The sequence below is a fragment of the Elephas maximus genome, chromosome 4, assembly GCF_024166365.1.
Source record: "Elephas maximus indicus isolate mEleMax1 chromosome 4, mEleMax1 primary haplotype, whole genome shotgun sequence".
Classification (NCBI taxonomy): Eukaryota; Metazoa; Chordata; class Mammalia; order Proboscidea; family Elephantidae; genus Elephas; species Elephas maximus.
The window spans coordinates 131,116,381-131,130,465 of NC_064822.1; the positions used below are offsets into that span (position 1 = coordinate 131,116,381).

General features: G+C 40.3%; 1 protein-coding gene across 1 annotated transcript in view; it reads left to right on the plus strand.

Moving 5' to 3' along the window:
• MYRFL (myelin regulatory factor like) overlaps positions 1-14,085 on the plus strand; it is a 136,160-nt gene that overhangs the window by 79,920 nt on the left and 42,155 nt on the right. Inside the window, exons 11-12 of the mRNA XM_049884964.1 lie at positions 2,065-2,173; positions 3,152-3,261. Coding sequence (XP_049740921.1) covers positions 2,065-2,173; positions 3,152-3,261 — 219 coding nt within the window. The remainder of the gene's footprint in view (positions 1-2,064; positions 2,174-3,151; positions 3,262-14,085) is intronic.

The window sequence follows — 14,085 nt, forward strand, 5'->3', positions numbered from 1 at the left end:
GGAGCTTATCTTCCAGCACTATATCAAACAATGTTCTGCTGCTATTCATAAGGTTTTCGCTGGCTAAATCTTTTGAGAAGGAGACTGCTGGGTCCTTCTTCCTAGTCTGTGTTAGTCTGTAAGCTCAGCTGAAACCTGTCTGCCATGGGTGACCCTGCTGGTGTTTGAATACCGGTGGCATAGCTTTCAGCATCGCAGGAACATGCAAGCCTCCACAGTACGACAAATTGACAGACATGTCCCAACCTTCACACCTGCCACCCTACCCCACATCTTTCCCTACTGCTTCCTATTTTAAAGTTATTACTTTATTTAAGAAACATTAGTTGAGCACCTACTACATGCTAGGAACTGTGTTAGATATTGGTTATGGGGAAGATGATAAAGGTGACACAAGTAGGTGTCTGGTTATAATTGTGATTAATGCTATGACAGTAAAAAGCAGGTGCTATGAGCACATAAACAGGAGGGACCCTTCTTATTCTTGGAGGTCAAGACATGCTGCTTTGAGGAAAAACCAAAAAAACCAAGCCCGCTGCCGTCGAGTCAAAGTACATGTGTAACAAGAATGCGAATGTTCGTAATATATTCTTTGCCTAAGAAAACCCTACACAGATTCTCCAGTGCAAACACATGAATTTAAAGTTGTCCAGGCTTACACAGTACATCACATGTAACTAAGATGGAAACACTACTAACACATTCTTTGAATGAATATACAAAATAGAGTTTCTCCCATCCAAGTACATGAAGTCAAAACAGCCCATAAACTTTTAAAGGGCAATCATTTTTGTATCCCCAACACTTAGTGTAGTGCATGGAATATTGAAGGTAATTGGTAAATGTTAACTGAATAAAACAGTGAATGACTGAATTAAACCAAGCTTTTGATAACCTTTGACTGCATTAAGCTCAAAATTATGTGAAGTAAAACTATTCTATTTGGCCAGTTAAGTGCCAAGCCACAATTTTTCACAACCAGCCAAACTAGGGAAGATTGAAAGTCCTTAATAACAGTGGAGGAGCTTCACCCTCATCTCACACAGGGTGGGTTAAGGGAGGAGTTATGGGCCAAGACAGGGTTTAAAAAGAAAAAGTAGTTTTGGTTGCTCTAACATATGGATGAATGCCCAGGCAGTATATTTTTAATTGCCAAGAGACCACTGGTTCTATAATCCAGTTATGTTCCAAAAGAAAAATTGGGACCAACATAGGGCTGCCAACTTTTTCCTTGTCAAATGTGGTCATTAAAAAAAAAAAATTGATCTTCTGCTTTTACCATCATCTCATAAAAATAATTTTTAAAATCCTCAAACTCAAAGGAGAATCCTTGAATAAAATAGATTTCATTTTAAGAAAAATTCAATGGATTGCGTTTATTTTAATCATTTTGCTGTGACCCAGTGAAGTGTTTTTGAGGAATCTACAGTGACAGTTGGGAATGCCTTTAACAGCCCATTAAGAGCAGTAAGCTCAGAAGAGGACGCCATCACTGACTGGTGTGGTCTCTGGGAGGGAGATTTTGTAAGAGGAGGAGGTCTGAGTTCTGAAGAACCAGCAGCTGACTAATCCTAGCTTGCAATCTGTCATCTTAAACAAAGTTTCCCCAGCAAAATGTACAAAAGCAATTTAATGGTATATATCCATAACCCAAAGACCGTTATCTGAAGGAAGCATTGCGTTTTCAATTTGCAAAGTTAAGTTTTGCCTGTGAACTGGTGTGTTCATTTGGAAATGATATCTTGCAATCTTGAACAACAATTGTTTCTTTCCAGAGTGAGCAACTTCCTTTCTCAGAGGAGAGAAGTGAGGCAAGAGTAGCAAGTAATGGAGCTTTTGTCCTGTCATTTGGACACAAAGACTCTGGCTCAGTTTGTTAGTTAGTGGACCTTGAAACTGAGGCTCCTTTCAGGAGAAAAAAATACATTTCTTTTAAAACAGTGCGAACAAGAGAGAAGGATGGTCCAACTGTCAACATTCCTAATTCCTCTAGGTCACTCTGGGCATTGATTTGATTAGCAAATATCTAAGCCTATGAAATCTGCTCTTCTTTAATTAAATTAGGTTGACACAAATGAACAGCTGAAAAGAATCGCCCAAATGAGGATTGTTGAATACGACTACAAACCTGAATTTGCATCTGCCATGGGAATAAACACTGTCCATCAAACAGGTACACAGACTAATTTCCCTCTTGATTTTGTATTGTCAACTATTGAAATTTTAATTTCTCCTTTATTTTGAAGCTGTGTGCTATGGCATTTGACAACACCTGGTGGTCTATCTTGTCCTTTGTGAAATCCATGATCACTGGAAAAGGAATGGTTAAGGAATTCCTGTGTCATCTTTCCTTAATTCCTCCACCTCTACTCCCTCACCCCAAAGTACTTCTGGAGTATTTTGAATATATACTTTTTTTCACTGGAGCCCTCTTTCTCTTGGACGGAGTGTGCATGGGCAGATGGAAGCTACAACTGTTTGAAGAGTAGCGTTGCTCCTGGCACGGAGAAAGTGGAAGGGTAGATGGCTCTAGGTCAGAGAAGGGGTGAGCAAAATGGTGTTTATGCTGCAATCCAGGGATTTCGGGAAAGAAGGAACATGCTGGGGCACAAATCGCCTACAGAAAAAGAAAGGAGCCCGAGCTATGTCCCACCCTTACTTCTGTGTTGTTGTTGTCAGTTGCCTCCGAGTGGGTTCCGACTCTTGACTACCCCATGTGTGCAGAGTAGAACTGTTTCACATAGTTTTCAAGGCTATGACCTTTCAGGAGCAGACCGCCAGGCCTCCTGAGATGCCTCTGGGTGGGTTTGATCTGCCAGCCTTTCACCTAGTAGTCCAGCAGTTCACCTTTTGTGCCACCCGGGGACCTGTGTGCAGAGATTTTAACGTATTTACTCGCCCCTTGGCTCAGAGCCTAAAAGAAAAGTGGAGAAAAAGACACCTTTATTTTAATTCTATATTCGTTCTTGGCTGAAAATTTCTCCTTTACCTTAAATGCATTGTAGATCAAAGGAAAAGCTTAGAAGGGTAAGCATCTATTTCCAAAGATATCCTGAGTGGCTGTCTGTATTCTATTCTGATGTAGGCCTTAGAGAATTTTCTTTGGAAAGACCTTTTCCTGATTAAACCTGTTGGAGTGTTTTGTATGTAGGAATGATTGCCCAGGAGGTACAAAAGATCCTGCCCAGAGCTGTGAGAGAGGTTGGTGATGTCACCTGCGAAAACGGAGAGAAGTTGGAGAACTTCCTCATGGTGGATAAGGTAATTACTGAATAAATATCTGCTGCTTTAGCTATAGCCTCATGGATAACCCTTGGGCTGGAACATCTGACTGAGAAATGGGACATTAAAAAGAATTCTTCACGGAGTTGTGGAGTAAGTTGGAATCAGTTATCTCACATTGGTCATAAAAAGAAGCCCCATAAAGGAATAAGAAAAAGGAATATGCAAAAATAAAAATTAGAGGTCAGTGAGTTCTCATTGCTGGAGGACAACCGGCTCTGGGAAAGCCCACTTAAGATAAATGCCCTTAAAACAGGGACCGAATGTTCCTGATAAATAGTGACAAAAAGTTTGGATTCTACGTTTATCTTTAACAATGGAACTAATGAATTAAAACTTATGAAAATTTATTTTATCTTTGGTAATGTGATGTAAGTGTTAATTTTAAAAATGTGCTACTTCTTAGAATAATTAAGGATTAAATGAAGTGTTGATTTTTTTGAGTGTAGTCTTTTGACAAAATTGTACATTTCACTTTCACAGCGCTATTATCAAGTGGGTCATTTTTTTTCAAAGATGTTCATGGGCCTCATCATTTTTCCCAAGGGCCTTTTTTTAATTCTTTGATATTCAAATCCTTCTCCTTTGAAGTAATGTCATCATTCCCTTCGCTCGTTAACGTTAACATTAATGGGTCTAACGCTGCCAGGGGTCTAACTCTGCCAGTTCCTCGATTGCTGACGCTCTGTGTGTGACTTGAGTAGCTCTCCGATGGCATTTCCACCAATTACGTGAAATACTGCATCGTTTGCGATATTTGCCAATTCCCCCTGCAGCTGGATTGCCTTACGTCCCATTATCATATTTGATGCAGGGAGGAGAGACAAACAGACGTAAGTATTTTGTGATAAGTGGGGAGAGATGTTTGAGTGGAGACTATAATTTGTCAGTTTGCGAGGTAGTGCGTCTCAAACCGTAAAGTGCACACAAGTCCCCGAGGATTTTGTTAAAATGCAGATTCTGATTTGGGGAGACTATGGGGAGACCCAAGAGTCTGCATTTCTAACCAGCTTCCAGGTGAGGCCAATATTGCCAGTCCTGCTGGTCAGCAAGCCACACTTGAAGAAACAAGGCAGAGGGTGCATTTTCATTCTGGGCCTCTCCATAGTCTTCTAACTCCAAAACCATGGGCAACAGATACTTAGATAACAGAGTCTGGATGGCCAGCTCAGCCCTGTGCTGGAAAAGCTGAAGTTGGCTCATTTCCTTTTGATCTTCAGGAACGCATCTTTATTAGAAGAAGTTCTTTAGTTTCTTTCCTAGACCTAAGCTGTCGCTTCACTTGAGAGGTATATCATGAGACATTTATTTTTTAATAATAAAGTACTGAAGTTTTCCAATAACTTACTTAAAAATAAAATAGGGCATAGTCAGAGTTATTCATGTAATAAAGTCACTCTCACTCATTTGTATTTTCGTAAGTTTTCTGGGTTGAGAGAGAAAGGAGCATATTCATAACCACCAGACTCACCAGACTGCAAAGATGGAGGCTCTTGGAATCACCTATCTGGTACCAGGTACATCATTCTGGCTGTGACCCTCCTCTAGAACACTCAGGGAGAAGATTTCTGTGTTTGCTGTGTAGGTAACATCTGCCCAAGATCTTGTAAGTGTCACTGTTTAGCATAATAGTTAGTCCTCCCTACCCCCCAGTGTTGCTATGAGTTGAAATTGACTCAACAGCAATGGGTTTGGTTTTGGTTTACCCCCCCAGTGGAGTCCTTGGGTGGTGTTAACAGTTAATGTGCTCAACTGCTAACCAAAAGATTGGCAGTTCTAGACCACTCAGAGGTGCCTTGGAAGAAATTCTTGGTGATCTACTTCTGAAAAATCAGCCATTGAAAACCCTATAGGGCATAATTCTACTGTGATACATACACATGGGGTCACCATGAGGTAGAATTGATTCAACAGCAACTGGTCCACCCCCCAGTATCTTTCTATTCCGCAGTTGAGTTGAATGAGGACTGTTGGGATTATTAGTGACCATACTTCCAAGGCCTTACCCTTTTCTCCTAGCTCAAGCTTATTTCTAGGAAGGCAAGCCTAGAGTTCTGGGAAAGTAGGGGGTGGAATTCCTATTCTAGCCAGCCAGGTTCATGTATCACCTGAGGAAAAAACCATGCCAAGGCAGCATTCAGTATACAAATAAGTAAAACTGATAGTAGTCCAGAACGGAAAAGTTGCCATTCTCTTAGTAACAGGACCTTGCAGTGATACAATCTACGGAGGCGTCACCAAGGCCACACTCATTTACAGAATGGGTAACAGCAAAAGCAGGTGACCATCTCCCCAATCTGATGACATAGGAGAAGGCCAGTTTTCTTCTTTGGCTTCTTTCTGAGGATAGATTTCAGTTGTTGGTTTAAACCTCCACATTGTGGGCTATGCTATAAAAAATACCTCTTCTAAATTATATGTACTCCACTGGGAATCTTCTTAATTCTTATTAAGAACACAGGGAAGGTGGTTGCTGTTATCCCGAGCTCTTTGCTAGTTGTAAAACAAACAAAATATATATGGAGCCTCTTGCTTTCTTGCCTCCCACCTACCCTCCTGGGCAGTGTGGTGGTTTTGATGACTATGTTTAGGGATGTTGTGCTTTGAGGAAATTTGCTAGGACTTCCTAGGCTCTGCTAGGATGGGTTTCAGTCTTCCTTTCTCATGTCTTTGTTGTAAGAGACTTCTCATTCACTTCAGCAGAAACTGCCTTTAAGCTCAAAACACTTTCATGTCTTTTATTCCACTTTCCTTAAGTACTACTTGAAAGTATTTCTAGCTCTTATCTGAAATATACTGCATAGTCCAGAAAGCAGCATGAAATTTCAGGAAGAGCATCAGCCAACCAAGCAAGAGATTAGTGAGCTGGGTAATTTGGTCAGATTACCTAATTTCTCTAGGCTTCATTTGTTTCACCTATCAAAGGAGGTGAGTAACTAGATCATCTCAAATGACAGTTTATTTCTAAATAATAAGACTCTAACTCATAGAAGGGCCTTGTCTCTTCTCAAAATGAAGATCAACCTGACCTTCCAGGACTGCATGTGACTCCTGAGATAATTGCCTTGGTTACTTCTAAGAAATGAGAATGCGAAACAGCATTATAACACCATACTTACAGAAATTCCTAGGTGAGGACTTCTTACTTTGGGATTCTATGAAAACAGTGACTTTGGAAAATAAAGTAATATAATTTTTAAGCTGAAAGAGAACTTAAAGGACATCTAGCCCAACCTTCTTCTTTCACAGTTGAGGACACCGAAGCCCAGATCAAACCTGAGTCTCCTGATCATCTCGTTAGGCAACATTGCTTCTTATCCGTAACACTTAACACTTGAATCATGGTGCATTATAGCAGAGTAAGTTATTTAAGTTTAAGTGAAGTAAGGTTAAATTATATTAATTAAGTTAAAGACATATTTTTTTCCTTTGACCTTTTTCTCTTTTCCCGTGAACATTTGAGGGCTGTGACTGGGCTCATGCTTCCTTGGATTTTCTGTATTTTGGACATGTCACAGTGACAGTCCACCAGTGCACAGATTAGGTTGATTCCATTTTGTCACCATCACAAATATGGTAATTAGCTTCAGGCCATTTCTGCTGGAATTGCCTGAATTTTGTATTCTGTCACTTAAGGAGGTAACCCTGAATTTCAAAGGATATCTTAGAGCTTTCACTTCAGTTGGGCAGACTGAAAATCAAATCAGTTTAATAACAACAAGAGCATAGTTCAGGCATCATAGGCTGGTGGAGGTCAGAGTAGGACACAATCTCTCCACTCTTTACTCCATTTCTCTGCTATCCATTTATCCCTTTTTAATAAAGAATTTTTTTCTTAAGGCTACAATGCAAGCTAGAAACATGTATGAAAATGTTGAAATGTTGCTCTCCATGATTGCTATATTATTTCCACATATACTTTGAAACTATTCCAAAATATAAAAAGGAATGGCTAGGCCTTTATAGGCTGTTCATGCAATCAACCAAGTTTGAGATTAGTGATGTCCCTCAAAGTGGGTAAAAACAGCTTTTCTTTCTGCTCTTAACAGGAGAAATGACATTGCAAGATAAACTTCTCTTATTTGGGATAACTTGCACTTCTTATAAATTCCTCATGGCTTCCATGTGCCTCAGTGAAGAATGCTCCAGGATGGGAGGCAGAGTTAGAGAGCTCAGGGCTGATGCTCGGAGGCCGGGGCCACAGGGGGTGGACCCTGTAGCCTAATCCTGAATTAGGCCTTTTGGCTTATTCATCTCTTTATTTTACATCTTTGTTTCTGTGATTATTTGGGAGCAAATAGTTATATTTTTTGAGCATTATTATTAGGTGTTCTTGGCATAAGAAAAATGTACTAGAATCTACTAGCGTCATGGCCTGTCTACATTCAAAAGGAGGGATGAAAATCAAGATGAGCACAAAGCTCATTCCTATGAGGTGGATGTCAGATATACCTCCCCTCTCCAACTTTTTCACCATTTCTGACACTAGCTGCCCCCCTGCCCCCCACAGCACTCTCTACTTCTCTGCTGGGTTCGATAGTTTGTTATAATGGCCACACAGAACTCACGGACCATACTCACGATTATGTGGTTTATTAGGGAAATAACAGGCAACAACTCAGGAATAGGATCAACTTGGAAATAACAGGATACAACTCAAGAGGCAGGATACAGTTCCTCAATCAGGACTTCCAACCAAGACAGCTCTCAGCTGCTTCTTGGCTGCGTCTGCAGGCAGGCCTTTCTCTCGGACATGTCTGCAGGCAGGTGGTCCTTCTCTTGGCTGTGCCAGCTGATAGGGTCTTCTCTGGGCCTCTACCATGCTCGGGAAAGGGTTACAGCTCTTTAGCTCCTCCGGCAAGTACCCAGAGGTGCCCCACTCTGCCAGAAAGCCTCCTTCCTGAAGGTGCTCAGCTCTCTCTGTGGGTCAGCAAGCCCACTGCAGGTGCCTCACGCAGGTCTCCTGGTTCTTACCAATTGTACTGCTGTGGCCATTTCTCTGCCACTGGGCTCTGCTGTGGATGCCCCCGTTTCTTGCCATCTGGTGCTGTCTTCAGTGTTATAGCTCTCTCTCCTGTATCTAGGAGGTTCTCAGTACAGTGATTCTGGGTCCAAATGATGTGCTCTGCTCCAGACTCTTCTTGATGGTAGTGAGGTCCCCCCTCAACCCCTATTGGCCCTTATATTCAATTTCAAGGCATACCTCTCCTAGTCAGACCACAAACTGACCAATCCCCTGGTAGACTGCAAATAACTCAATTTGCATAATAATCAACCAATTCCTGCAAGGTCACTTAATCTTATTGGGTGGTTTTACACACCCTATTTGCATAGTAGACTAACCAATCCCTTGCAAGACTGTAGCCAAGCCAATCATTTTTAGCAGAATTATAAACCCAGGGTCAAAAAGACCATATATAAAAGAAACTCATTTCACTGCATGTACCTAAAAAATGTACGAACTACCTTAAATGAACTCACAATTGAGCCATATATAGATGAAGTTTATCCTCTGAATAACTGGAAATTGGCCAAGCTTGTCTTCCTTCCTTCCTTCCTCCTTCCCTCCCTCCCTTATAAAAGCATGCGGTAAACCACCCTGCTACAATTTAGCATGTGGCTACTTTCTATCAATTTATTCTATCTGTCCTTCATCATAATGTGCCAAGAATGTCTATTTCAATCATCCAAAGATAAGTAATACTTGGCTCCTGTCTTCAAGTTGCTTACAATCTAAGAGGGTTGATAAGACAGGTATACAAGTGATAAAGGTAAGTTTCCATGTAAGAAGTTCTATGGGAGATATAAATAAAGTACTACATCAGTTCGGAAGAAGGAGAGAGACCATCTGGAGGCTAGGCAAGGGTTCACAGGATGAAAAGGAAGGGGAGAGACTTGAGAGGCAAGGGAAGGAAAACACAGGGGACTGTTATGAGTGAGGGAGGGAAAGGAGGAGGGAAGGTGTCAAAGGTGGCCTCTCAAGCCTCCCTTTCTCTCATTTACCACATCCAATTAGGCACCAAGTCATGTTTTTCTTATTTTGGCAATATCTCTTGTATATTGGCACCCTTTTTAATTTTCTTTATCTTTTCCAATTTTCTTCCAGATTATTATAACAATCTCCTAACGGGCCTGCTAGCCACCATTAGAATTATCTTCTTTAAAGCCATAACCAAAACCAAACAAAGCAAATCTCTGATTACATTATTCCCCTTTCTACTTTTGACATTTCATTGGCTACAGACTGTTAAAACTCTCCACAATCTGGATCAAATATTCTCCTTCTAACACACTTTGTAACACTCACACCCCTCCCACCGCCACCCCCCAATCCCAAAATGCCTACAGTGTAGTTAGACTGAACAGTGATCTCCCATTTCCGGAGTAAGCTGGGACCTTTCAGAATACTATGTATTTGCACATGCTGTGTCCTTAACTTGGAAACCTTTGTTACCTCTCACCACTGAAAGCTCCTGTGTATCCTTTCAGAAGAAATGCCAATAACAACAAAAGCGCATTTCCACGAGCTGCTTAACCTCCGTCTCCAGGGTTTTCCTTTGCTCTCATTACCATGACACAAGGCACCTCTTGTTTGTTAACCACTATCACACCAGCTTTTTTTTTTTTTTGTCTCTATGTATTTACTTATTCTTGTCTTCTCATATAAGGGAGATCATACAGTATTTGTCCTTTTGTGATTGACTTATTTCACTCAGCATATCTTTGAAGTCCATCCATGCTGAAGCATGCATCAGGACTTCATTTCTCTTTATGGCTGAGTAGTATTCCATTGAATGTTTGTACCATATTTGTTTATCCATTCTTCCATTGATGGGCCTTTGGGTTGTTTCCACCAGCGTTCACTGTTGTGAATAGTGTTGCAAAGAACATAGGTGTGCATGTGCCTGTTTGTGTTCGGAAGAAGGAGAGAGTTGGAATCGACGGGTTTAGTTTTGGTTTTTTAGGGTATACACCTAGGAGTGGAATTGCTTGGGTCATATGATAGTTTGATTTTAATTTTTGGAGGAGCTTCCAGACTGTTTTCCACAATGGCTGTACCATTTTACATGCCACACCAATCTTTTGTTCTGTTTCTCAAGCATTTGAGTTTGTTTCTGCCTCAGAGCTGTCCAACTGAGTGATTCTGCCCTAAAAACTCTCCCTCTAAAGGATCTCATCCTTTCGATCTCATGCCAAGGTCTTCCCTGACCACCCTATCTAGAACAGTATTTACATCACTCCAGTTTATTTTGTTTGTAAGATTCAGGATCACTGCAAGGGTGTATAGTGCCTTTACACTAATGAGAGAAAGGTTCTCTCCCCAGCCCCTGGCTGATGCAGACTCCACCCGCTCCCTCTGCTGGGTCTCTCTGCAATAAACAAACTGCAGACTGGAGAGTATTTGTCCCTAACTGAAATTGTCTTGTTTATTTGCCTTCTTGTTCTCTGCCTATCTCCCCAGTTAACTTGTGTGACAGCAGGAACCTTATCTATATTTTTAAAAACTATATCCCCAATACTTTATGTGTGGCTTTAACCCCAGGGCTTAGAGTATTGTAGGAATTCAGTAAATATTGGTTGAATGAATTAGTGAATTCTGTGATGCCTTGGTTGATCCTGTCTCCATACTGCTTGTGATTACATATCTTCTAAAAGATTTATCACATTGTGATAAATCTTTTAGAATCACAAGACATTGTGTTGTCATTATCTTTCTATTAGCTGTCTCCGCCAACAGACTGTGAGCTTCTTGGGGTCAGAGAACATGCCTTGTCAATCCTGTGATGCTTAGTACAATATCTGATACATTGTGGGTAACCAATAAGAATTTGTTGAACAAAAGAATGAATGTTTACTTTAATACCCGAGCATTTGAATCTCAGTGAAAGAAAGAGATGTGATTCCATTAACGTAAGTAGAGAAGTCTGAAGGAGAAGTGGTTTCTGGGGAAGAGATGAGTTCAGTGTTAAGTGTGAGATGTCAGCTGAACATTCAGATGAAAATGTCCAGAAGGTGACTTGAGGAACTGGAGATGTGGAACTTGAGAGAGAAGCTGGGGTAGAGGTGAAGCTGTAGGCATGGATGTAGGCAGTAATTATTAACAGAAAGGTGATGGAGACAGGTAACACATTGGAAGTTGGGGGCCAAATCTGGCCTGCCAACTTTTTTTTTTCTCATAGCGTTTTAAAATTTTTTCAATTGGTTGGACATATTTAAAAAAGTAGGAGACTTCCACACAAGTTTTAGATTTCTGGCTCCCTTGAAATATTAGAAGATCTGGTGAATTATTTTTTTGTAGTTACAGCTTCTTTAAAAAAAGTTATTCCTCATTTACTTTGTGTTTTTTAATGTATTTAAAAGAAGATGGATTGATGGATGAAGAGAGGGATGGATGGATGGATGGATGGGTAGATAGTGATAAAAGAAATAGAGCAAAAAACTATCTGTAGAATTTAAGTAGCAGGTATATGGACATTTACACTACAATTTTTCCAACTTTACTGTTTGCTTGAAATTTTTAGTAATAAAATGCTGGGAAAAGAAGTCAGTACAGCTAAATTTGCAATTTAAATATTCTTCCAGTAGGCAGTGCTAATGCTTTGAATTTCGTGTAAACCAAAACCAAGCTGTTGCTGTTAAGTCGATTCCTACTTATAGCGACCCTTTATAGGGCAGAGTAGAACTGCCCCATAGGATTTCCAAGGAGCGCCTGGTAGATTCAAACTGCTAACCTTTTGGTTAGCAGCCGAGCTCTTAATCACTGACGAATTCAACCCCTCACTGGTTTAGTACCTGGAATTTCACACTTTCTTTACCCTGGTCGGGTAGAGGTTAAGTGCTATGGCTGCTAACCAAAGGGTTGGCAGTTCGAATCTGCCAGGTGCTCCTCGGAAACTCCGTCCTATAGCATCATCATGAGTTGGAATCGACCTGACAGCAGCAGGTTTGGTTTTGGTGGTTTTTACCAAAATTAACTTTGTTAAAAAGACTGAATTTATGCCAGAGTTTTCAAAGATAATATTTCGGAGTAATATTTAAAGAAGTCTTTAAGTATAATTCAGTCCCTTTTCAATTAATCATAACTTTATCTATGAAGTCTGATTCCTAGGTCAGAGTCACATGCTTCCCATAGGTATACCCTTCCTTGCATCGATATCCACAAAGCTCCCCTGGACCACTGAGCTCTGTCTGAGCTACTGAGAGTCTATCACTGTGCCTCCAAGCTATTTAAACTGGTTCCTCATTTCCTTCAAGTTGATTCCAACTCATAGTGACCCTATAGGCCAGAGTAGAACTGCCCCACAGGGTTTCCAAGTCTGTAATCTTTATGGAAGCAGACTGTCACATCTTTCTCCTGTGGAGCAGCTGATGGGTTCTAGCTGCTAGCTTTTCTGTTAGCAGCTGAGTGCTTAACCACTGTACCACCAGGGCTCCTTAAAGTGTTAACGAGTAAATAAATTCACTTTATACAAGAGTGGTGTTTCTGATGATGTCACATCCCTCTCACATTTTTTCTTCAGAAGATTTTTCCCTCTGTTTTTATTATCGGAACTTAGAAGTTGATGTTTACACTCCTCATTTTACTGCTTGTTAACTTTACTGTACTTGCCCCCATCCCCATTTCCACTCAACTCCCACAGCAATGACAGCTACTGTATGCATTTCATATACATCCTTGGATGTTCAGGTTTTACGGAATATTGTTAGTGTGGTCTTTTGTATGTTTTAAATATATATGAATTGTATCATGTGATGCTTATATTCTGACTTTTTCTTTCACTCTACACTCTTTTAAACATGCAACCATGCTGTTTATATGCACATCTCACTCACAGCTTCTAACTGATGCACAGAATTCCTTGGCATTACTCTGATTTTTAAGTATTCATTTCTCAAGTGACAGACCCCTCCAACTCTGTGGACCACAAACTATGCAGTGGTGAACGTTCTCACACAGGCCTTCTTATAAATCCATAGGAGATTGTCTCCAGGATGTATCTCAGGAGTGGGGTATAGGATATACACATACTTAATTTTATGAAATAATACCAGATTTCTGTTCTGTTCTAATTCATAGCAGCAGTACATGTAGCTTACTGTTTCCTCACACCCTCACCTACACCTGGCATTATCAGACTTTCTAATTTTTGTAATTCCAAATGGGATAAAGTGGCTTCTTATTATTTTAATTTGCTTTTCTCTGATTAGTAATGAAGCTGAACATCTCTTTCTTATGCTAGTTGTTTGGATTTCCCCTTCTGTGAATTGTTGGTCCAATTTTCCATGGGGTTACCTGTCTTTTTCAGGATAATAATGTAAATTTTCACTTGACTCTATTATTATATTCTTTCCCAGTGCTCTCAAAACTAAAATGAATATGCCAAATTGATAGCAATGACTTAAAATAGTGACAATTATTTTCCATCTAATACCTTGTTTGTTTTATTCCTAGAGCTAATTATAACTTAAAACTATTAGTTTGTAGATTACTTGATATTGCTCAATCTCCCCACTAGAATATATGCTCTATGAAGGCAGATACCCTGTCTGTCTAACGTAATTGCTGTACCCCTGCACGTAGGAGGTGTCTGGCACATCATAAGTGCTTGATAAAGAGCTATTGATTCTACTAATTGATTAAATATTGAGCATCTACATGTGCCAACCTCCAGGTTGGCCCTGGGGAGTCACAAGTCATAGTCATTTTTCTAAACAAAGCTCATAGATCACAAAGAAAAGACAAAAAAATCAAAGAATTACGGCAAACTGTGACATGTAATAATTCAACTGGAAACTTGTCAC